The sequence below is a fragment of the Abramis brama genome (assembly GCF_963993115.1).
Source record: "Abramis brama genome assembly, chromosome: 23".
In the NCBI taxonomy this organism is placed as follows: domain Eukaryota; kingdom Metazoa; phylum Chordata; class Actinopteri; order Cypriniformes; family Leuciscidae; genus Abramis; species Abramis brama.
The window spans coordinates 10,042,674-10,067,583 of NC_139985.1; the positions used below are offsets into that span (position 1 = coordinate 10,042,674).

The 24,910-nt window shown below is 37.1% G+C and overlaps 1 protein-coding gene across 1 annotated transcript; it reads right to left on the minus strand.

Annotated features, from left to right (window-relative positions):
• Window positions 1–1,348: 1,348 nt before the first annotated feature.
• lrrc38b (leucine rich repeat containing 38b) lies at window positions 1,349–23,717 on the minus strand. Its single transcript, XM_084101633.1, has 2 exons — window positions 21,118–23,717; window positions 1,349–5,145 (listed from the first exon to the last, which is right to left on the minus strand). Exons 1-2 carry the CDS (start codon window positions 21,743–21,745, stop codon window positions 4,898–4,900), a joined length of 876 nt encoding a protein of 291 aa, XP_083957759.1. The 5' UTR covers window positions 21,746–23,717; the 3' UTR covers window positions 1,349–4,897.
• Window positions 23,718–24,910: the final 1,193 nt, after the last annotated feature.

Below are 24,910 nucleotides of genomic sequence, written 5' to 3' on the forward strand. Positions count from 1 at the left end.
CCTCCTAGCTCACGCTTCGGCATCCCACCGTGCAAGCCTCAGGCCCTGTAGCCATGGTAACCAAATGAAGTAAATGCTTGCAGGAGGGCTCTCTATTTCCACCCTTCATTGCCTGAGTGTTCTCACCATAGATTTTCTAACACCAAGTTTATGGAGAACGGCATTACCGTTTCTCTTGCACACTTGCGTCACTGTCCACCTATTACTTTATGGTGCTTTTTGGAGTCATTAAAGAATCATGTGGACAAAATCCAAACAGTGAAATCAGGGGCTGACCATCTGCTCTATTATAAAACAGCAATGTGGGCAAACACCTGTCACATGACCCAACTAGATGCCACTTCTCTCCACAGCTGTAATATCAAAAATGATAATTTGTGAATGCAAACACCGACTTGGAAATGACGTTAATCATTAAAAGAAAAGTGGGTTTGAACTGCTAGGTACATATACTGACTAAATTAATATCATATTCATATTCATATAATGGAATAGGTCACCTAAAAAAAAATTTAAATGTCCTTCATGTTTTTTTCCCCCCCACTGAAAATCTTGACTTCTGATGCAATTGATTTCATCATATTTGATTTGAGAGCAACAATAAACAATAAAAGGGATTATTTTCAGCCAATCATGACATATTTCAGTCTGTTCAGATTCATTGCATTAGAAGATTTGTAATGGGCATTAGTCATATAGGTTACTTTAACATATGCATTTTTGTTATTATAGTTTATTTATTGTTGTCCTTTTTGGAGCCTGACAGATGTGATCTGCTGTTATATGGAAGGGCTCCATGAAGATGATTCTGCATTAAAAAATAAAATCATACAGGTTCAAAAAGACATGAAGGTGAGTAAATGATGCAAATTATATTATATCTTTTATTATTTCTGAGTGAATTATCTCTTTAAGATTTAAAGGGAAAGTAAAAAAAAAGTGGTCAGTGGTCACCAAAACTTTTTGATTATAAACATTCTTTAAAAGATCTACTTTTGTGGTCTTCACAAGAAAGAAATGCATACAGATTTGGAACGACATGAGGGTGAGCAAATGATGACAGAGTTTTCATTTTGAGTGAACTAACTCTTTAATGAAAGTTCTGAATCAATATTAATGTCAACACCTATCAGGTAACAGGTGCATTTTTGACAGTTTATAACTTCCCTAAATATATTGCTTTCATCGTTTGATTCTTCAGATCTATAAAAGTATCTAGCCAAACATGCTGTTATTGATTACTGAGACTCAAGTCCCTTAGAAGTCTCTTTCACAGAGATGTACATTGCTATTTAAAGAAATGGTAAGGAAAATGAAGAAAATCAATGTAAAGAAAAAAAGATCAGTCGAAAATAGTTTACTGTTTAATATATTGTACAGTATTTCATCAACAGTGCACTGCCATATGGAGTAAAAAACAAAGTACTGAATGATGTCACCATTGGGTCATGCAGGAAAAAACCTTCATTTCATTTCTTCCCTCTTTCTTTCTATTGTAACTACATAGTAGTTGGGTTTCTAGGTATATTGTGTTCAGTTAAGACTGAGAACAAATATACTCCATGTTATAATGCAACACACATCTTTACTACATCGCTCAGTGTGACAGTTGTGACGCAGGATAATAATGGGAGCTCTGGGCTCTTTTTAAATGACACACATACTGAATTATTGACAGATGGTACAGCAATGAACACACTATATTTTACTTGCTATTGTAGACAATGAAGCAAAAGTATTGATTTGATGCATTTTGTCATTGCACATATGAAATGATCCATGTAAAATCAGCTGCTGTAGTACTAAAAACTTCGAAGTCATGGGTTCCCTCAGGAATTTCAAATGAATTAGCACTTTTCAATTTATGATTTTAAAGAGGACCTATTATGCTTTTTACATTTTCAACTTTCTTTAGTGCATGACAAAGGTCCAGTGTGCACAAAGTCCACTCCAAAGGGTGACACTCTATATCAGTAAGCACTGTTTCTGAACTCCCTGAAACGCCTCATTTGTAGTCTTGTTTTCTTCCGAGAATGTACACGTCATAATATTCTTTATTTAAATAATTTCCGCCCTAGGTGTACGCAAAAAAAAAAGGGTGGGGGGCAGGGGGTGAGGCCTGGTTGAGTAGTTAGTTAGCGTTAGTAGTGTGTTGAAACTCATGGTTATGGTCAGCGTGACATTTCCAAAACACGCTCAAAGTTGTTGATCAATCACAACACACTGGTCCAACCAACCAATAAAAGCACATTTTTGCTTTTGAGACGGAGGGGCTTCATAGAGACCTGAAGTAAACAGGGCTGCGTTTCCCAAAAGCTTTGTAAGCCTAAGTTGATTTTAGAGACAATTGGTGGCATTTGTTCTAAGATCAGCTGATGCTTTTGGGAAACGCAGCCCAGAGCGTTACTGACCAACTGGGAAGAAGAGAGGTGCTGCAAAAATGTAAAATATGTTTTTTGAACATTCAAGCATGAATATGACCTATTCTAGTAGACCCCAAAAACAAATTCAAGACTTTGTTATAAGGCATAATATGGCCTCTTTAAATATTAAAAATAAGATGCTTAATCTAACAACTGATTGTCTTTATATAGCGACTTTTAAAACACATTTCAGGTTTGACTATGTATAATGTATGTTGCAGAACAAAACATGAATGGCCATTCATATTTTTTTTTACTCTTATTTTGTTTTTGTTTTTGTTTTGTTTTTTCTGATTTTATCCATAAAGCATAACCTGCTATTCAAAAACTTTGAAATTCCCATGGGAAACCATGCCGAGGTCGGCCTACAAACTGATGTCATGACTAAACAGCATGACTAATTGTCATGGCATATGAAGTGTCTATAACATTCTGAATTTTCAAGAAGACAATACCTCATTTCACTTGCAAATACATACAGCTAGCTATAAATATTTGGGTAAATATGTGTGTGTGTGGGGGGGGGGGGGGGGGGGCTTTTTTGCAGCAAAAAGCTGCAGGTTTGATTTATGCTGATGATACCATGCTACAGTCGAGCTTTGAAAGATTGTGCATATGGTCAACTGAGTCCTGACACTGGAACATTTACACTACATTGATATGCATTCATGCTTTCTTACATCCAACACAATATGATGGCTGAGGTTGTGTGACTGGAATAAAATTAATTTAAAATAAGACGGCTATTGAATCACAATGATTTCTTTTTCCATCCCCAACATTCTTGAAGACTAGCACACTGTCTGCCTCATTTCACAGATCCGATTAATTATTCATGCACTGCAAAAAATGAAGTTGTGATACCTGTCTGGAGAAAAGCTATATATTCTCAAAATAGCACATCCAGAGCATCTGCTAATGGACAGCAAAAGTGGAACAGTGGATGGTGAAAGATATTGGGATATTAATGAATGTGATTGTGCAAAAGACACAAATAAACCAATTCTTAAGACACATGAAGCCCTTTCAAATAAGGATATGAAAGAAGCAAGATGTTGAAGTAATAATAAAGGAAAACAAAAACAATCAAATGTCTTTTCCTGACATTCGAAAATCATTTGCCCCACACGGTCTACTGACAAAATAATTTTCTTTAAACAGACGGTATTGATGGAATTGACATCATTAACAAATTTAGTTATACACTGTATTATTAATATTATTAGTTGAGAGACACTAGACAGCAATCTGAAGACACATGTATGAATGTACAATGGCCTCAAAACATATTTGGACACTTAAGTCACACTTACAAATTCTGCAAAGAAAGGATGCTGTACTTAGAACATACTTCCCTTTTCTGCAATTGCTTTTGCAAACAGTCTCAAAGCAATTTTTTCTTCTGTATACATTTAATTGAATTATTCATTAACATACAAAATACATCATATAAGGCATTTTTTAATTAATCATTCATTTTTATTTAAACCGATCACAAATCTTTTGTTTGTTATTTTTGTGCTTTGCTTGGTTTAATCTTGCAATGGCAATATAGAAGTTTGACTTAAATATCCAAATACTGTTTAGGCCCACTGCATGCCTTTTTCAAATATACCTTTAAGACATGAATAATACAATGACATTTGTAGTATGTACTTATCTTTATCCCATAAATATTGTCTTCAGTCACATTAAGGGTAAATATGTGAGTAGTACCATAATTACGCTAAATAAATGTAATCTTGCTAAGATTACAGATTCTCTTTGAAGAAAAATAAATCTATATTTCAAAACACATTAACCTCAGTCCCTCAGTCGAAGCGTTCTTTGGCAGATCTGGGCTGAACCAGTATACCTGGTGCTTTGAGGGCAGGTGTAACTTAGCTAGAACCATTTTAAAGTGCGGCATTTGACACGGCTATTCACATTAAGCTCTATTCTAAACTTTCAATTTCAGGTAATGCTTTCTAAAATCTCTCTAAGCTCATGTTATTTTCCCCCATCCTTTCAAAATGGAAAGAAAATGGCTTCCATCACATATACTTGGCTGTATAAAGCTGGATCGTTTGACTTCTGACTCACCTTGCATGACTTCGTATAGCCATTTCATCAGTGCTTGTCTGAACCATTGCTGCCTACCTGTGCTAATTTGGCACAATCAACAAGTAGCACAGTTGAAATTTGCTAACTTTATATTGACTACATGAAGGGAAACTCTACGGACAATAACACTGAGCATTCTACTGCGGGTCAGGATCTCAAAGAATTTCCTTCAACCTGGAAGTTTGCATACTAAGGCTTACTTTCATACCAAAAATCCTTTGATTCTGAGGGTACTGCATCCGTACTAGCCACTATCAATCAGGCTATTTCTGCTCAAGTTCTACCTGGTGTCTGTTCAGTCACGCTGTTTGTTTGAACTCTGTCAAGAACTGGCAGCTCTGAATCATATTGAAGGTCGTTCGGCTCCCTCCTCATTCTTCACTCTCCTCCTCGTCCCCTTTAGTGCCCTTGCTCCAGCGCTGAAAACAGTGGACGGTGGATGCCAGGAAGAAGCTGGCCATGATGGCGGCCACCGAGACGGAGATGCCCGAGAAGATGATGATGAAGAAATCGGTGAGGGTGAGGGTGATCTGGCACTCCCGAAAACTGTCCTGGGAGAGCTGGCTGAGAGGCACACGGCGTCCATCAGTGGGCAAAGAGCACTCCATTCCTTCTATACCTGTATAAGAAACACAAAAACATAATATAGTTTTTAGTTATTATTGTATAGGCTTCACATTACAATGGTTAGATCAATGTACATGGTTTCCATTAAACAAACTGTGGTGTTTTTTTTATTAATGAAAAGCAGTTGCTTAAACAGATTTAGGCCTAAAAGCCCAAGTGGTCTTCCTCTGACTGTACACTTTCCTGCATGGGCTGTTGAGTAATAGTCTACTGTGGAGTGTAAGATTGTTAAAATTTTAACTAAGAAAGCAGGACAAAGTTTGAATGTGGCTTAACTGCCTATTTTGAAAGATTTAAAAAGTGTTTCTTGAGCAGTAGATCAGCACATTATAATGATTTCTGAAGGATCATGTGACACTGAAGACTGGAGTAATGATGCTGAATATTCAGCTTTGCCATCACAGGCATATTTGACATTTTAAAATATATTAAAAAAGAAAAGTTATTTTAGATTGTGATAAAATTTCAGTTTTACTGTTTCTACTGTATTTTTGCTCAAATAAATGCAGTCTTGGTGAGAATAAGAGACTTAATTCAAAGACAAAACTTTTGAATGGTATTATAATTTAGATTCAAGGTATTCAAGGCCTCTCTGGTATTATAATTTATTTTTTAATAAAATACAGTAAATTACTTTCCCTGTCATTCCAATGTAACTTCATGTGGGTTGTGATCAATTCACACTCACACTTAAACTTTAAATTTTGCACAACCCTAATATATAGACATGCATGTTGTCTGTATATCTGATATTTTAACAATGATATCATTGGTCTAAACTGGACTAAATACATAACAGACAAAATAACAATGACCATAATAGTACAGCTCTATTAGTTTACATACAAGGACTGTACAATTGCACTGTATGGACATTCAGATCAGATTCATCTGACACAAATGGAATTTGTGGACTCGGTTCAAGAACTTTTTGATTTTTTTTTCAGATGGAAATGAAATGGCAGGGGGCTTATGAGAAGGCCAAAAATAGCTCTCATGTTTATTTATGCCACTGTTTGACCAGGACAGAAGTCAGACTGTCAGCCCTCACTCATTTAAAACAGAAGTAAAAGACACACACACAAGCACACACTCTCAGTGTGACCCTGTTGACTCACTGCTGTGTGTTAATGAGACTGAATCAAGGGCATATGAGACTCAGGCACGTCTACCACACATAATCATGAAATCCACAGAGAAGAATATCCGACAACAGCTTTCAGCTGCGCGGAGAAATATAATCAACTCGCATTATATAAATGTAAATTATATATTTGTGTATGCGAGTAGATGTTAATAAGAGAGTGATTAGAGTTTACGCAGAGGAATCCGACAGAAAAGAACGCATCTTCATCTAAATGAGCAGAAAATAAAAAGAAATAAGAAAGAAAAGTAAATGATATCAAGGCTGGCTTGTTTTCTTCAATGGCTGAACGCTTAAACGCAAGAAATAAAACAGCAGGAGCATGTCATGAGATCTAAAGATGATAAAACAAGTATTGGGCTTTTTCACTCGTTTATCTCCCTCTCTCTCTCGCAGTCAGAACGTGCAGTCTCACTGAAGAATGGGAGTGATGACATGTTCGTTCTCATTGCTTTTAACTGCCAGGTCATCTGATGCACTGGAGCGTGAGGCTCTGTGTGGGAGATGTAACTATATCCAGAGCGAACTCACAGTTTGTGTGGGATAGCTGCACAACAGCAGAAGACGACAGAAGTGTGAATCTAGCATCTCTCATTTTCACTTGCTCTGTACTGTAAAACACTGCAAGCATTTTACATGCTTCAACTACTATTTTACAGTAAATTTCGAAATTTTGCATTTTACTGTGAAACAGATAACATAGTAGATAACATATTACAGTAGGGTGATACCTATAAGCCTGGAAATTATGTATAATGTAAAACAATTATTAACAATTAATATATAATAATGGGTAAACATTTTTAAAAATAAAATATTCTGAAACTTACAGTGAAACACTTTATACATTATTTTAAAATTGAATTAATCAAGTGCAAGGGCATATGGGTATTCCCCTATATATGGAATTTCACCATGCAACAAGATCTGGTTATTTTACAGTATTTTTTATTTTTAACCATATTGTGTTATTAGGGGAAAAAACTAGCTATTATGCATTGATTTCACTATGCATTTCTGTATTTATAGTATTTTTTTCTAAAAATAGCATGCTTAATTCTACATTATTAATTCAATATTATTCATTATTTTACATTATGCATAATTTTGAAATCATTCATGTAAAATAATGAATAAATAATCTACCAGTGATATACTATAAAATACTATATTCAGAAATTTACAGCAAACTCAATGCATGGTAGGTCATTTTCACTCATAACACAACATAAAAAAACAAAACAGGATTGTGTTGCATGCTGGATTCCCACATTGTTTGTGTGTGATGAAAGATTTGCTGTGATGAAAAAGTGATGAAGGATTTGCTGACTGTCATGGGAGTTCAATACTAATTTACCATAATAGCTCTGAAGTTAATTCCAATTCAATGAGGTACTGTTATTTTACATTATTACATGGCTTGGTTGAATTCCAAGGTCTGTTATTTCTTGATAACACATCGTTGCCATGAAAAACAGAGCGTTGCTATGGACGCGGAACAGACTATTTTCTTTAGCGGAAGCAACAATCGTTTTTAAATCAATAAACTCCTTTTTAAAATCAATAATTTGTGTCAATTTATTTATTTATTAGGTAGCCATGTAATAAGCGGGATAATGTATAGCGAGGCGGTTGTTATAGCGAATAACAACCCCGACAGGCTAGCAACGGGACTCCGAAGCGGAGGGGTCTTGAATCAGCCTGAAGGGGTTGTTATTCGCTATAACAACCGTCTCGCTATACATTATCCCGCACGTATGTACAAGCATGATAAGTGGTAGCCAGTAATATGCGGTCACATTCACAGTCAGTGTGTATTAGACGCACGTGTAATTTCATTTAACAGGATCTGATGTAACAATTAAAGCCTATGAAGACATTTTAAATATGGGTTGTCACAGTCATGGCCTCAGCCTCAGTCCTGACACCAGCCAGCCGTGTGCTTTTATTATGCTACTGAAACTCATGTTGGTTTCTGGCAACTCAGTCCAAAGGAAATGTTCATAAATGATCCTTTGAAAGAGGAAACCTGTTGGCTAAATCATGGACGGTTGTGGATTGATACACTCCGCAGGCCTTGAGGTTGTCAGGATATTATTTACAGGATGGTATTAGTCTGATACCTGTTCTCGTGGGATTAGTCACCAGTTCTCAGTTACTACCCAATGCCAATATGATGCGTAATGCGTCACCTGTCCTTTACAACAGAGCACCATCATCACAGGTCATGAGATTAAAGAGGCCATATGATGCTTTGTAATACGATTGTTTCAGACAGACTAGCAATGAGATTAAGGTACTGCAATAATGTACAATATGTGAAAAATAATGTTTTTTGAACATTAAAGCATTAACCTCTAGTGCACCCAATAAACAAAATAGCATCATAATTTACCCCTTTAACAACTGTGTCATGGCTGTAGACAGATATTTAGCAAGGAACTTAACATTGAAAATATTTCCACAGAAACTGGTATTTTTGTGTTAAATTACTGGCTTCCTAGATAAACAAGTTCAGTGGGCTAAATGTCCTGCAGGGATCAGGCATGACATGTTGATATGATTAACTCACAGGTGGAAGTATCGGGGGAAGTCGAGCAGGTGGGTGGATGATACTGGAGCCAAATGTAATGGAAAACCTCAAACACTGAAGTGGTGCAGTTGGAGTTTAGCTTGTGTTAAAAAATCAGTGTAATATACATAGTTTTAAGTCTAAAATAACAAAAAAAATTCAATTATTTGACAGCCTTGATTGTTTCTAAAATATTTTTCTAATGATAAACAATTAAGCTGGCATTAGCCAGCAAGTCTTTTTTTTTAATTTATGCATTATTATTTTCCACTTTTATTGATAGGGATAATACAGAGGAGGAGGACTCAAATTGTATGAGCACAAAGGCTCAACTGCAGCTCCGACTGTTGATTGTTTCAACATGATTTGATAACTGTATTTCTATAACTATAACATGCATTTATATATAAGTACATTTCAGAAAAAACAAATTTTGTACCTCACAGCATTTACATTACTTTCTCTTTCATCTCCAAGTAAGAGTCTATGTATCGACATATTGATTTTCACATTAGATTCAAGAACAAGTCTGAAATGTGAGCTTGGACAGTCCATATGTGTTTTAATGTCAGAATAACTCACTGGAGGATGAAGGAGACAAATGGCTTGCATTTATATTCACATAGCTTCGTCACACTCATCGCTCTGCTAACTCCAGACACTGGCCTTTGGCACTTTAAGAGGCGCTCTTTGATCATGTGATCCTCACCTGCCTCTCCAGGTTGATTAATGTTTCTTAACACTTCACATATACCTGCGCAAGGTATATTTCTTTCTTCTATTTTCATTCTTAGGAGATGGAGAGCACAGGCTGTGCTCAGAGAGAGATGAATTAATCAATACTCTGTGGCAGGAAATATTATTAACCTCAGCGCATCGTGACCTGGTTACGGTTTGCAAATGATTTATTTCCGTCACAGGTTACTGTACTTGAACTGGTGGCCTGGGCAGCCTGCTATATTGGAGCTATATTTTGCAGATATGAGGTTTCTGAAATTTCAATCATATTTATATGTCCGCAGGTGCACTGTGACACGGTTCAAGGAGATTTTGAACACTGTTTGAGATGTATGTGTTGTGTTCATTGAGGGCACTAACCAGGCAAAAAAAACAACTTGTCCTATAAAGAGCCTGTGGAAATTTTCAATATGTTTGTTTTCCGAATACAAAGGTCAAGTTTATTTAAAGGAACTGTTCTACTAAGGATGCTCTGATTGATACTGAGGTGTCAGTATGTTCCCCTACCATAAAAAAGTAAGCTGAAAAGTGGAGCAGCTAATATTAATCAGAGCCCATAAAGGGGAGTGTTTGAATTTATTTAGGAAGGGGAAGAATGAGTCAGAACAGTTGGTTCAGTCAACAGGGCAGAGGGTTTCAAATGTAAATTACTACATGTGGATAATGACTGTTTTTACAGAATTTTATTTTTATTTTTTTATTAATAGTATTTATGTTAGTATTTTGCAATTATAAAATTATAAAAAAAATTCAATATAATTTTCTTAACATAAATCTATACACTTTTCATTATTCATTTAATAATTTTGTTTATTATTTTTTGTTATTCCGTTTATTTCCGTTTACCAAGACTGCATTTATTTGAACAGAATACAGTAACAAGAGTAATATTATTACAATTTAAAATAACTCCTTTTTATTGTATTTTTTCCTGTGATATCAAAGGTGAATTTTCAGCATCATTACTCCAGTCTTCAGTGTCACATGATTCTTCAGAAATCATTCTAATATGCTGATTTGGTGTTTAAGAAACATGCTCAAAAAACATTATCAACGGTAATATTTTTATGGAGACCGTGATAAAAACTATTTCAGTATTTATTTATTTTATTTTTTTAAAACAACAACATTTATATTTAATAGAAAACTTTTGTAAGATTATAAATGTGTTTAGTGTCACTTTTGATCAATTTAATGCATCCTTGCTGAATAAAAGTACTAATAATTTTTTTTATATATATATAGGCTATATATATATAAAAATGTACCTTTTAATAAAAAAAACTCTTACTGACCCCAAATTTTTGAACAGTAGTTTACATAATTATGGAAGTGTTTAAAAAATATTTCTAAATATAGAGAATATATTCAGTTTAAAATGCATTAATATTCAAATAAATATGACCCATAAAACTTGCTAAATGGAATTTGTTCCTTGTTCATCCTGCCACAATGTCTTGTTAGAGGAACTATAAAATATATGAATCAATGATAGGATGAAGTTTTGCATTTTGGTTCAGGTGCATGTTAACACTGTAAACGCTGAAAACGATACTAGGTCTCTTCACACCCTCGGCTGTGAAAGCAGAGCTGTGAACACTCAGAGTGGTCAGATTCCAGTACAGCTCTAAGAGGCCCAGAGGAAAACTAACACACTCGCTTGCTTTTAATGAGGATCTGAGACAAGCTGTGCCTAGACAGTGTCAGGTTCTCTCTCTCGTGAGTGTCAAAAGATAGTCTTCTGTCAATGCGTCCAGGATAGCTGAGATTAATCACGCTGATTTTCTCTGACCTTTCAACCTAAATAAGTTTTGCTACAGGGAGTAAGCCTAATTCTGTCAATTTTAACATTTATTCTGACCCTGTTATATACCTGGGGTGCACGAGTACTACAAACCATGCCCCTCCAAGTTACACTTACAAGTTTCGAGTGGATGTCACTGACCTAAACAATCTTTGGGAGTAAGACTAGCAGTAGCTTATATTACTTTTGAATCTTATGAAGTATGAAATAACAGTAGTAAAACATAAAATAAACTATACTATCAAATTAATACACTCATGGTAATTAGGGGTATCACGATTTTTGATTTTTTCTGATGCGCTGTTCTAACATGCGCTTTACTGAGCGCATAAACCCGAAGCGCGCACACTAAAAGCCTGTCAAACAGAGCCTAGTTACTGGACTAAGTTATCTTACGAGTCTTGTTGCACTAATAGTGTCAAATACACACAAGGTTTACATAAACACAGTTGGTTAATTGTAAAATGAGAGCAAACATTTGAGAGAAATGGTGTGTGCCATGTGCGTTTATATTAGATGTGTCTCGCTGGTCTTAAAGTGACAGTATAGTAAACATGCTGCTGCTTGATAGTTCACCCAAAAATGAAAATTCTGTCCTTATTTACTCACTCTAATGCTCTTCCAAACCTGTATTCATTTCTTTCTTGTGCTGAACACAAAATAAGTTATTTTGAAGAATGTGGGTAACCAAACAGCTGCTGGTCCATATTGAATTCCATAGTAGGAAATGTATACTATGGAAATCATTGGGCATCAGCAACTGTTTGGTTACCCACATTCTTCAAAATAATTTTTATTTCCAACAGAAATAAAAAACTTATTCGGGTTTAAAACAACTTGGGAGAGTAAATGATGACAATTAGGCCTACATTTTTGGGGGGAAATGTTAATAAAACAACAAAACACAAAGAGAAAATCACTCACTGCTCTTGACTGAGAAATGTAATAGTAGCTTTAATAAGATTCAATGTATAATTGATCTAGTGTTTTATTTTCGCATTTGTTAATTTAATTACTTTCTTGAATGCTACTGTTAAATACACCTACTATAGCTGAAAAAATTAAGCACGGTTTATTTCATGTTTATATTAAGTTGTGTATCTTTGTTCTTATTTTTTAATAAAAAAGAAAATTATGAGAAAGATTTTTATCTTCGCCACTTTGGCCTAAATGTCTGCCATTCTTTTTTATTTTTTATTTTGTTACCTAAGGCTTTGTTTTTAAAATAGGGACATTAGCTTTGCTGTAATGCTCTGTCACTTTCAAAATAGTAAAACCAGCACGAAAAAGAATCGTGATAAAATCGTGAATCGTGAAATTATCTTTTTGCCATATCGCCCACCCCTAATGGTAATTATAGCTAAAAACCTACCCCCTAAACCTTACCCTAAACCTAGCCCTTCCATAAAATTAAAATACTTAAAGGTGAACTAAGTAACTTTTGTACCTTAACTGAACAGCTTCGGAGTCACTGGAATGGTTATATTACTTATTTCTGGTTGAATGGTGGTCGTTTCGCACCCCCCTGGTGCCCGTGAGCGGAAAATCCGCACTTGCAACTTTGAGCCGGCGGGCCGCCGGCCGCCGCATCAGGAAGTATCGCGTGATATCAGGTCTCGCGATGTAAACAATTGCTTTACGGCCAAAAGAAATCTGCTAAAATGCGGTCATTATTGCGCTCCCTCACGCTGTTCGAACCCGAATGAAGAAGACGTTTTAAAGAATGTCCCATCTGCTTTGATGTCGTTGATCTACTAGCCTCTGGTGTCTGAGAATCGCCAACGAGTTTTTACAACAGTGTTGTCAAATATCTATTCCGAAGCTGTGGGGGGAGCTCTAGAGAGAAACCTGCGAGCAAAAAGCGAGAATACAGCGAAGAAATCCCGGAACTACTGAGCCCAGCTTTAAAAAACTGATTAAATCAAACAGGATGACTTACAGCATCTGGTGATCTTATGTTACACGATCGGTATGTAATATCACTATGACGATAGTGAAGCGTAAAAAGTGAGGAAACTGAAGTAGAAGAAGAGCAGAACTAGTGACAACATCAGCAATTTCAGAGGAAGGGGCTTATTGCCCAGAGTCCGTATTGCCCAGCGACAGCCCCGAAACCTGAAGGATCTGGAGAAGGTCTGTATGGAGGAGTGGGCCAAAATCCCTGCTGCAGTGTGTGCAAACCTGGTCAAGAACTACAGGAAACGTATGATCTCTGTAATTGCAAACAAAGGTTTCTGTACCAAATATTACATTTCGTCTGCATCAAACGCACATGGCACCCTTTATCGTCAATATGAGACGCAGATAGATATGAGCCAGAAGGCGCCTCCTAGCGGTCTAACCCTAAACCTACCCCAGAACTAAACCTACCCATATCCTGTGCGTGTCATATTGACGCTAAAGGGTGCCATGTGCGTTCGATGTAGACGAAATGTCACAAGGGTCAGTATGTGACGTCCAAGGATGAGAATGCGTTGCAATACTTATGCCATGCAATAAAATGCAAATTAATTACTTAAAAATCATACAATGTGATTTTCTGGATTTTTGTTTTAGATTCCGTCACTCACAGTTGAAGAGTACCTATGATAAAAATTACAGACTTCTACATGCTTTGTAAGTGGGAAAACCTGCAAAATCGGCAGTGTATCAAATACTTGTTCTCCCCACTGTATATAGATAGAATTTATGTCTTCACTAAAATTCTCTAATTCATTGTCATTTACTTCTTCCCCATATAGTGAACCATGTGGCATTCACTATACAAGTTATATAGTGAACGAGTGAAGGATTCAAATGCCATCAAGCAAACAGCCAGGTGATTGTCGGCACTTGATGGATTACATTCAAAATTAGCGTCTGGTAAGAGGAATGAATGCTTCGGTGTAACGCACTCTCTCGCCAGTGATTGATTTACTTGCCCGACGTGAGCCTGATATTGGAGTCTGGCATCTTCCCCATCTCTAACTCCATTCAGGCCATTGATTGTAGGCGCATGAATAGTCGGTGTGCATTTCAGCGTATTGCCAACCTTGCCTGACCTCAGCTTAACTCTAGCTTTGCTCTCTACCTTGTATTACACTGCACAGGAACTCAAGGGCTCTCTTTGGAGGTACAAGTATAAGCTGTTTGATTGAGCTCTGAAATGGTACTGTTTTGCATGTATTAGCATTTAAACAGAAAATCACTGTTAAAGATGAAGCTCACATAAAGGTCAAGGGGAGGTAGAGAATTAGCAAGCGAGATATAGTAAAGAAGCTTTCGGTCCTGTGTCAGCAACAGCCGTGCGTGACTCATTCTAATCAGGAGGGGTTTCCCTCAAACAAGGGACTCAGTGATGTCACAGACACACAGGCTTGCTCTTAGTGGTGCAGTTAGACATACTCTGCATACCATTTGTGGCATGAAGCATACGGTGGAGTTATTTTAGCATGCAAAAAATACACACTATCGCACTTACGGAAACATGCCAGCAGTCAGAACCGCAGTGGAGGCAGAACATACCACATGCATTTAAAACAAACTATGTGCTGAGGATTTATTTGATCTCTATTACATAATAAGGATATATGCAGAAAGTTCAGCATGCCAGTCGATATGCAGCCTAGGACATGCCAGATGGTGGAATTTAATTTAATTATAATGTTTTTTTGTGTGTGTGTGTGTGCGTGCCATTTCTGTCCAACTGTTTACTTCATTAGCAGGTCATATTTTGATCATGTGATTAAAGACTAGACAGTAGACGGTAACATGATAAAAGCTTAGGAAAATATAGTCATAAATAGTCATCTAAGTCTTATTCAAGTGGTTTGTTCAACACTGACTGCGAATCAACTCGTAGAGGTCATGGGTTCCTAGGAAACATACTAATAAAATGTTTACCATAAATAAATTGTGTGTTGCTTTGGGGAAAAAAAGTGTTGGCCAACGATCAGCGACGTTCATCTCAATCTGAGGTCAGTTTAAAAGGTTTCTGTTGACATGTCTTGGTTAAACAGCTGGTTGCAAATCAGTTAAAATGAGCCCCTTCAGGCTACTTTTACACTGGTCAGGGCAGTCTGAGGTCACAGGTGATGTTAATTATAGATGCGCTTTGTTCTGTCTCAACCATGAGCAGTGATGACAGCGGTGGATCATGTTTACACTTGTTTCCCTCGTAAAAGATTCATAGCAGCGGCTGCTGGTAGACTGAGAAAGTCCACTGAACATATCCTCTCCTGAGGACACTTTGTGTGAGTGTCAAAAAAGAGAAAATTTTCACATTGATTTCATATGGTGAAACTATGTAGGGAATTCAAGTTCTCACAACCAATAAAAGCATAAACTGCCACATTTAACTTGTCTTCTAGGCAAAAAGCAAATTATTATATAATATACAATAATTATATTCATAATAATCTTAGAATAATGATAATGATGATTATAATAATTTTAATGATAATAACAATTATTATAATTATTATTAGTAGTAGTAGTAGTAGTAATAATATACATGCCATCTTCTCATATATATATCTCATGTGCATCTCTTAATCACAAGCAGCAGCATATGATGGGTCACTTCAAAATACATTAAGGATTAAGGAGGGCAACACTTCTTACCCCACTCTCCTGTATACAATTCATAAATTGATCTTGATCTTCATTAAAGTTATAGATTGATTTTTTATGTTGATTTTATTAAAAAGGCACTTTATTCTTATACGCATAGTACAACAGTTCAAGCCGAGTAGATAACGTCTGCTCACTTTCTGATCGGATTTAACTTCACCATATTAATCCATCTGTTAAATGGCACCCCTAGTGACTCTTTGCCTTCATCCACCAGGCATAGTTCAAAGGTCACACAGTACCTTAAATACTGTGGCCCATCAGTCCATTAAATCATTACATCAGCCATTATCCATTGCAGCCCACTCTGCCAGGCTGCCTAGTCTGTGTTCAGGGGCGTATGATCACATGTGCACATGGGAAATCAAAATGTGTGAAAGAGCACCAGCACAAACAAGCGCAGAGCAAGTCTGCACTAGCTACACACCAGACGCGATAAGCGTAGAATCAATGGTGTCAATAAAAACAGAGCCATCCATCCAGTATATATGTCTCTGTCTGTCTATCTGTCGATCTATGTGCGTGTGTGTGTGTATAGACTTAAAAAACTGTTTCCTGTGACCATTAGCTCAAGTGATTTGGTCTTGATATAAACCAGGCTTGGCAGTGATCGACTGTAATGGGCTCTCATTTATTCTGATTGTTGATGCTCACAGAGGATTATCTAGACACTCTCTATTTTCCAAACGAGTCTCCATCTGTCAAACATAGTGATGATGCCACATACTTGTGTATTGAACACACGCATACAGATTGCAAATACTATGCTATTGAACCTAAGTGCGTACTTAACATTTCGGCTGAACATATCAGTTTGCATGTGGTAGATAATTGCATCTGAAACTGAACTGCAATAGCAGAGAGATTGAGAATAAAATTGTCATTCTGGGATTCAGCAATGTTTCTTATGAATATGATTTATTTTTTTATTTTTTTTATATCTGGGTAAGACAAAGTCCAAAGACCATTACCAAAAATACATTTTAAGCATATACATATCAATAGCTCTTTGGCGGAATATAATGTCCATTTTCAGAAGCTCTAAGAAAATTTTATTGGACCTGACCCAAGAAATCTTCTTTCAGCCAGGCAATGCAGAGGACGACTCTAAATGAAAATGACCACAACCACAAAAGAGAACTTAGAAAGTGCAGAGTCACAAAAATAAATATATTTTTTTTTTAAAATGACTAGAAGGAATGCGTCCAGTACAAATGGCCCTCCCCAGTCTTAAGATAAAAAGTCCTCAAAGATATAAATAAATAAATAAATAAATAAATAAATATATATATATATGAAGAGTTCAGATGCAAAAGCCTCTAAGTGCCATCTGAAATTTTCTTCTAGAATGCTCATTTTTATCAAGCTCGTATATTTAAGTTCAATAATTTCACTTAAATGGCAATGCAAATTACCTATTCATTGTTATTTAAGTGAAATTACTTAAATATACAAGCTTTATAAAAAAAAAAAAATAAGAAAATTTCAGATGGCACTTAGAGGCTTTTGCATCTGAACTCTTCATATTGACTTCTAAAGGCACTTTTTGGAATTGAATAAACTGAATAAATCGATTAAATGCTTATAAATGCCACTATAATGACTTTGAATTATCAATAATATTTTCAATATTATTATTAATTTGGGAGTTGGGAATTCATTGTGATTCAATTATATAATACAGCTCATGTAATTAATTTGATTACAATTTTTAATTGTTTGACATTAAGGAAGTAAACAATGACGTAAATGACCCTTAAGTAGTTACTGTACCATCATTATCCAAACCAGCAGATGACTTAAGGAAAATGCTAGTGAATAACTCAACTTTGGGAATAATTTATTGCTGAAGCTCTGAGATCAAATCAAAACCAATGGTGAGAGGATAATCTACAGTAATATTTTCAGCTTCTAATCCAACAATTTCTTTCTCTTATCATTTTTCTCATGCAGCTAGAAATAGAAGGACTGATAGTTCCTGCTGCTGGGAAATCCATCTTCTCATTAAGGGGATAATCCACGGTGAGCTCTGATAACGCAGATATGCATTCGCGAATTGTGTTTGACCAACGCAAAGCATCTCGGGTAAGATCAGCAGTTCAACTGAAGAGTTTAAGAGGGTAATAAACCATTCCTCTGATAGGAGGAGAACAGCTACAACGTTTATTTGATTTAAAATTCCATTTTCCTAAACCTTGAGGCAGAATATACCATTTCTCTATAGACTACTCTTTCTCCTGAGAATTTACTATCACATTTCTTAGACTAGAAATGCAATGCACCAAGCATAATCTACTGTATTCAAATCAGTAATTGCAGCAGCAGTCGTTGATTAGATCACAACGCACCAGTCACTAAATCTAAATGAATTAGCATGATACTCTCATTCATCATATCATTGTAATTGAAGTCCATCTCTAGATAGATAAATAGCCTATTAGGACATGCTGTCCATGCACAGTCCAGTCATCTGTTTATGTCCGCTACAAAGGTCATTCTAGGCTGTTTGTAGTTATCACCAGCTGCTCTCCGACTTCCTCAAGTCATAAGAGCCCAGTGATGCAGAAATAAGTGGAAAACATGAGGTGAGATGTGCGCTCCTAACTCAATTTCAGAGTGCATCTACGGTGTGCCTGTTGGTGGGTATGCCGGAGGCTTGGCTCCACTTTTGGCTCCCCGTCTGCTGCTGACGCTGATGCTGATGTGAGCTTGGCTCCCTTCTCTCGTACAATTCATTATTACCCTCTAATAACTGCTTTGAAAGCCCACAGTAAATGTATTTGTCGGAGCCACTGAGGGATCTCATATTTCACCCAGTGCAACTTCTTTTCAATGACCAAACTGAAATGCACATTAGCATAGCAAATGTGAATGCAATGACAAATAATAGTCAAATGTGATTTTCTGTTCACTGTGGCTGCATTCTCAGATACTTTTAGAAAAGACTAGGGCCTGGTTTCACAGACAGGGCTTAGACTAAGCCAGGACCTAGGACTTAGTTAAATTAGGAAATTTAAGTAGCTTTTATAAACGTGCCTTATAACAAAACATCACTGGTGTGCATCTAGAGACAAAACAATGGCACTAACATATTTTAAGATATGTCAGTGCAAGTTGCTTTCAGTTAAAACAGCTCAAACATGTATTTAAGTCTGGGACTAGGCTTGAGCCTTGTCTGTGAACCCGGGCATATATGTTTCACAGTACTCATGAGGACTGCATTTTATTAGCCATTGTGTGGTTACTCCGCAAGAGAAGCTGTTAATTTCTCCTTGCGCTAAAGTAAGGTCATGTTCATATGTAAACAAACAGTGCAAGCAGCTCAGCTAAATGACACATAATGGAGCTCTGGGGCTGCATGGTGTTTGCCCATTTGATAATGTTTGTTCAGAGTTATCTATTTTCCATTTTATCCACAGGGAAATGATAACTAGGACGGTATATACAATTTCAAGTTGTAAATCTCCCTGTCCTCTTGCGGTAAAATCTAGCATGCAGATAGATAGAGGGAGATAGAGTCAATTTATTCACCATCTGATTTATGGGTTTATGCTGCTTGTGGGTTTTGTTGTAAACCATAAAAAGACACAGTGACCGTCATTTATCACAATGATATACAGGTTTGCTACATGTATAATATTTATTTAAACAGAATGAAATAACTTTCAAATGAAATGTTATAAACTATATGTCGAAGAAAATAAAAACAGATGATGACTGTATATGTTTGTGATCTATTTTTGCATTTTATTTCAGCTGTTTATTTGTAAGAAATACATACATACATATGTGTGTACTTTTCAGTCACTAGAAGAATTTATGTTTTGTTTTCAGTAAATATGCTTCTTTCTAATTTTGATATCGATGAATGTCAAATAAAGTGTCCAGTGGAAAATCTATTTCACGGAGCTGTATTTATCAAACAATGAACTGAACTCTGAATAAGCTGATTTTTTTTTTCTTCTTTTTTGCTATTGTGACCCTTCCCCTGAGAATGATACTCTTTAATTTTCTCTCTTTCTCAGTCTTGCAAAATATGTTTTTATGAGTCTGAATATTATACCTGAACATCTATTCTAAAACAAGTAGCTTTTTATACTGAACTTTACTTTAAAAACAGTACTATGGCTATACCATGGTACATTAAGGGTGTTAATATCTTACTTTCATGTATATTATGATACCGAATGATTGCCATATTCATGCATCATGGTTTTGTTATGGTACAATTATTATAGTCCAAAAAAACATGGTATTACCACAGAAAGTAAAACATACAGTAAAACACCTGAAAATTCGAATTCCATCATCATTACTAAACTTTGTTGTTCCAAACCTCTTTCTTCCAAGGAAAATAAAGGAGAAAAATGTTCCAACAGTTTTTGGCTATAAAATGAAAGTCAGTGGGTCCAAAACAACACGGAACCCCAGTGACTTTCAGTGTATAGACAAAAACGCAGAAACATCATTCAAAATTCTTATTCTTTAATGTTCCACACAAGAAAGAATGTTATATGTTTGGAACAACAAAAACTATGACAGAATTTATATTTTCGAGTATACTATCCTCTAACCTCTGTGAATACTACCACAAAGTAATCACAGATCAGAAAAAACAGGTTATTTCCATCACTGTAACCTCAATGAACAGCAGAACAATATCACAGCAAGAAGCAATTGATGCAAGTTCCCAGATAAATAGCATGTCCATAAATGACTGATATATCACACACACAACCACCCTGGCCTGGCGGGAATAAGCAGGTGTTCGGCATGCGTAGCATGTCCAATGATCACAAACCACATCCCCATATGGAATGTAAAATGTGAGCTCTGTAGAGGATAAGGGCATCACTGCATACTTAAACATCGCACAATGTTTTGGCGCTGTCCTCATTTATCTGTCATTACTCTGGAAATCCCTTGTAGTCATTGTAGAGGTGGGAGAGAGCTAAATTTAGATCAGAGGAAGAGGTCCCTTGTTTAATCTGGAGTAATATAAATAGCAAAGAATCTTGTCATACAGTAACGTTTATGCAACAGTAAGACAAGGCTCAACAAGCTACAATAGTTGATGTCAAATTCAAGGACTTACCATTGGGAAGCTTGTGATTGTTTTCCACCAGCCAGGTAAATAGGTTGGCAAAGTTGCAGTTGCACACCCAAGGGTTGCCCTCTAACCTAACCACCCGGAGGGAGGGCAGCTGGCTCAGGGCACTCACCTGTAGCCCGGACAGGGCATTGCGTTCTAGTTCTAGTTCACGCAAGGAGGTAAGACCCATGAAAGCATCTTCATTGACCATGCTCAGATATGGGTTGTTGCCCAAGCGCAACTTAATTAGGCTCCTCGACTCTCCAAAAGTCCCTTTGGGGATCTCGGTCAGGTTGTTGCTGCCGAGATCCAGGAAAACCAGCCTGGAAGAAGTGCTAAGGGTGCCCGGCTCAATGTGTGAGAGCGAGTTGTTGCGGAGGTCCAGGTAGACCAGGTCACTGTAGAGCACTAGGAAGTCCGAAGGAATCCGTGGGATCCAGTTGTCTGCCAAAAGTAGCCTCCGTACGTCCAGTGGGATCTCGTCCGGAAGACGGGTAAGTCCTCGGCCGCTACAGTCCACAGTGTGAGGGTCTGGGCAAAGGCAGGTGGCTGGACAATTTTCCCCTTGAGTCAACAAAGTGAAGGAGAGCAAGGCAAGGACAGGCTGGAGCCGGTAGACACATGGCAACATGGTCAAGAAAGAAGGGGAAAAGAGAGGGAATAGGGTTCTGGGGTGAAGGGGATCAGGGTCAGAGGGCAGGAGATTAGGAAAGGGGAGGGGGAGGGGAAATCGAGAAGAGAAATAGAGGAATCAGTGCCAGCGCAGGAGCATCCTGCTGTCCTGGGCAAGAAATCTTAAGGCTTGCACATAAAGCAGCTCAAGCAAGACGTGGACGCTGTTTTCCAAGAGATCATGTAGCAAGCAGCCCTGGAGTGATGAGCAGACTGCTGGCTTTGAAGGCACGAGGGGAGGAGAGATAGCGAGCTGTGGGAGGGAGCACGAAAGCATGAGAGACTGAGAGAAAGGGGTGGAGAAATCAGCAGACAGAGGTAAACAGAGAGCAGAGAGGTAGAATGAGTGGAAATTCAGAGGCACGGACAGATTGGCAACGAGGAAGAGGAGGTGGGGGGGGGGGATCTTCCAGCCGCTCTCTCGCAATTAACCCGCGCTTGATCGAAGTCTGACACAAAAGGATTCAGCATAGAGAGGCTCGGTCACGGTGAGCAAAGAGTGACATTTTTGCATCCCTCCATTTGTCTCTCAGCTGAGCGCAGGAATGAATGCTTGACCGCCGGCTGTTCTCATGAACCTTGGCACTTTGGATCCGTTGTAACTGAGCTGTCATGGTCCTAATTAGGAGAATTCCCACAGAGAATTAGGTGCAGGGCAGCGGTGCGCTCTTCCCTTCTCTTTCCTCTTCTTATCTCCCTTTCGTCTGGCTCCCGCGTGCCGTGCGATGCCAAGGCACGACTGTGTCTGATGAGAGGTTGTACAGCACGGTTTTGCAGCTCTGTTGCTATGGTGAGGAAATCCAAATATCCACATAGAAGTTGTCTGCATGCAGATTAGAGACCAGCGTGGGGAACGGGGGAAGTCTATCAGCATGCTGGCTCATGGACTCCACTGCTTTTGTCATGTGTTGTCTTTGCCGTTTAATATGGAGGGATGAGGCGACCATGCACTCAACACGTGATGTCATTTCCTAGTAAGATAAATGGTCACACAATTGCAACAGATTTTACATGCAATCATGTTCTTGTGCTCATATCATTATATAGCCTCTTCCACATTATAAAAATCTATTCTGTAGTTCTGTCAATAAATCTGTCAGAAAAGTATTTGGACCCACGTAACAGATTTTAGTAATTCTCTAGACTTGACCTTCATATGACATAAATTGATTTCAAACCAATCCCAGAGTTTTTTGTTGTTGTTGTTGTTATTATTAAACAAACATCAGTGCCAAAGGTAATTAGGGAAATTTCTAGAAAGCAAAGGGCACGTCTTCATTCATTTAGCTCTCGTCGGGCAGTTCATTCAATCATTGCTGCTTAAAGTAAAGGACAGCGAGCCGAGGAGGGGCTAGACAGCATAAGACACTCATACAGATCCTTCAGCATCTCCAGACAGGTAAATGGAATTAGGTAAGCAGACTTCGGTCACGACACAAAGTAAACCAGGAAATTACATTGTACAGGACAGGTGAAACATGCCATAATGGGGTCACAAACATATCAGTCTGCAATTTAATAGTGCATTTGAAAGAGACATGTCCCAGAGTGTCATACAGAAAAAAAGTGCATTGCATGTGAATACATGTATGTTTGTATGTATATAAATAAACAAGAAGGGTGGCTGGCCGCACACTGATCCACTCAAGACTGAAAGTCTACGAAAACAGATTTTATTTTTTAAATTGCATCGTGAAAAAAAGTGCAAAGTGCATGTGGGTTTAAAAACAGAATAGACACCAGCATGTGTGCATATGTATATAAATAAAATTAACTGTAGAATTTACTGTTTGAACTGCCACACTTTAATATATAGACTAGAGAGTGATTTGAGAAATCCATTTTTTGTCACCAATATTTATTACCCTAATATTTTTGACAGTATTGAACTTACTTCAGTGAAATATGTATAATCAGGTAAAAAAAAAAATTTTAATAAATAAGCAGTCAAAATGAATGATTGAATTGATGTCATTATTTATGTTTTGGACGGAATTCCTCTTTTGTGTAACTGCTGAATTTCTTAGCCTTCTTATCCTTCCATTTCAGCATCCTGTGGGCGTGACCAATTCAATATTCACATTCAATGGAGACATGATTCCTTTTTCACAGTAAAGTTGTGAGAAATATTTTTTGTACACAGATTCCATTTTCATGATTCCACTTTGGTTAAAAAATTCTTCAAAATGAATGAATATCAATTTATATAGCATTCAGTAGCTTGCTTACCTATAAATTATGTGCCTTTCTGGAAATACATACAGGATCTAAAAGTCAAAACAGGGCAGTTCATGCAATACAAGAAAAGTGAAGATGTATCTAGAACATCGCTCATGTCTTCATAATGGTGCATGCTCCCGAAGGTAAAGGTCTCTATTGAAGTTCCATAGTTAACTTTGCATGTGTAAAATTAAGTCTCCTCCTGGTCAATCCCCACAGACCCGGTCCAAGGAACTTTGAAAGATCACTCAAATTATGTTTGGAATGAGGCCATATTACCATAAAACTGCACAATTAATTAGATGCCCATGGAAAATATGTAGGGGGCATGTGTGTCTGTGACAGGGGATTGCAATCATGACTTTCCATTCCCTGTGAATAAATACCACACTTTATATGGGACAAGCAAACTCTTTTTTTATGACAGGCCATATAAAAAAAGAATGTCTTAGATGGAAGGATTTTTTTATATTAGGAGGACCATGTCAGAATATAAACCAATGAATTATGTTCCTCGTTATTGATTTCTGCAACTGGTTGCCACGTAAAATCAACAAAAGTAAAGTAAGTTAAATAAGTAAAGTTGTCCTCTCTTTCTTCACCTACTTCCGGGTCTGCATGTACTAGGCAAGACGTTTTTCATCTAAAGTTTCTCTTCTATTGAGAGAAACAGAGACACATATTAAAAACAATAGGGTGTGGTGGCATGACTCAAAACAACAGACATGGCAAACCTTAAAAATATAACACAAATGATAATTAGTTTAATTGTCTAAGAATGAAGTATAAAAATAATGTGAATGGGGCATTACAGATGTGTGCAGCAATATAATTATGGAGGAACTGATAAGAAGACTGTAGAGTACAAAGGGAATCAAAGTACCTTTTGTTTTTGTTCTTTCAT

What these genes read in the sequence shown, in the direction of transcription:
- lrrc38b (XM_084101633.1), bottom strand. Translation starts at nt 21,745, where the DNA reads ATGTTGCCATGTGTCTACCGGCTCCAGCCTGTCCTTGCCTTGCTCTCC. An exon ending in CAATCACAAGCTTCCCAATG is followed by an intron (nt 5,146 to 21,117) that starts GTAAGTCCTTGA and finishes TTTCTTATACAG; the next exon opens with GTATAGAAGGAATGGAGTGC.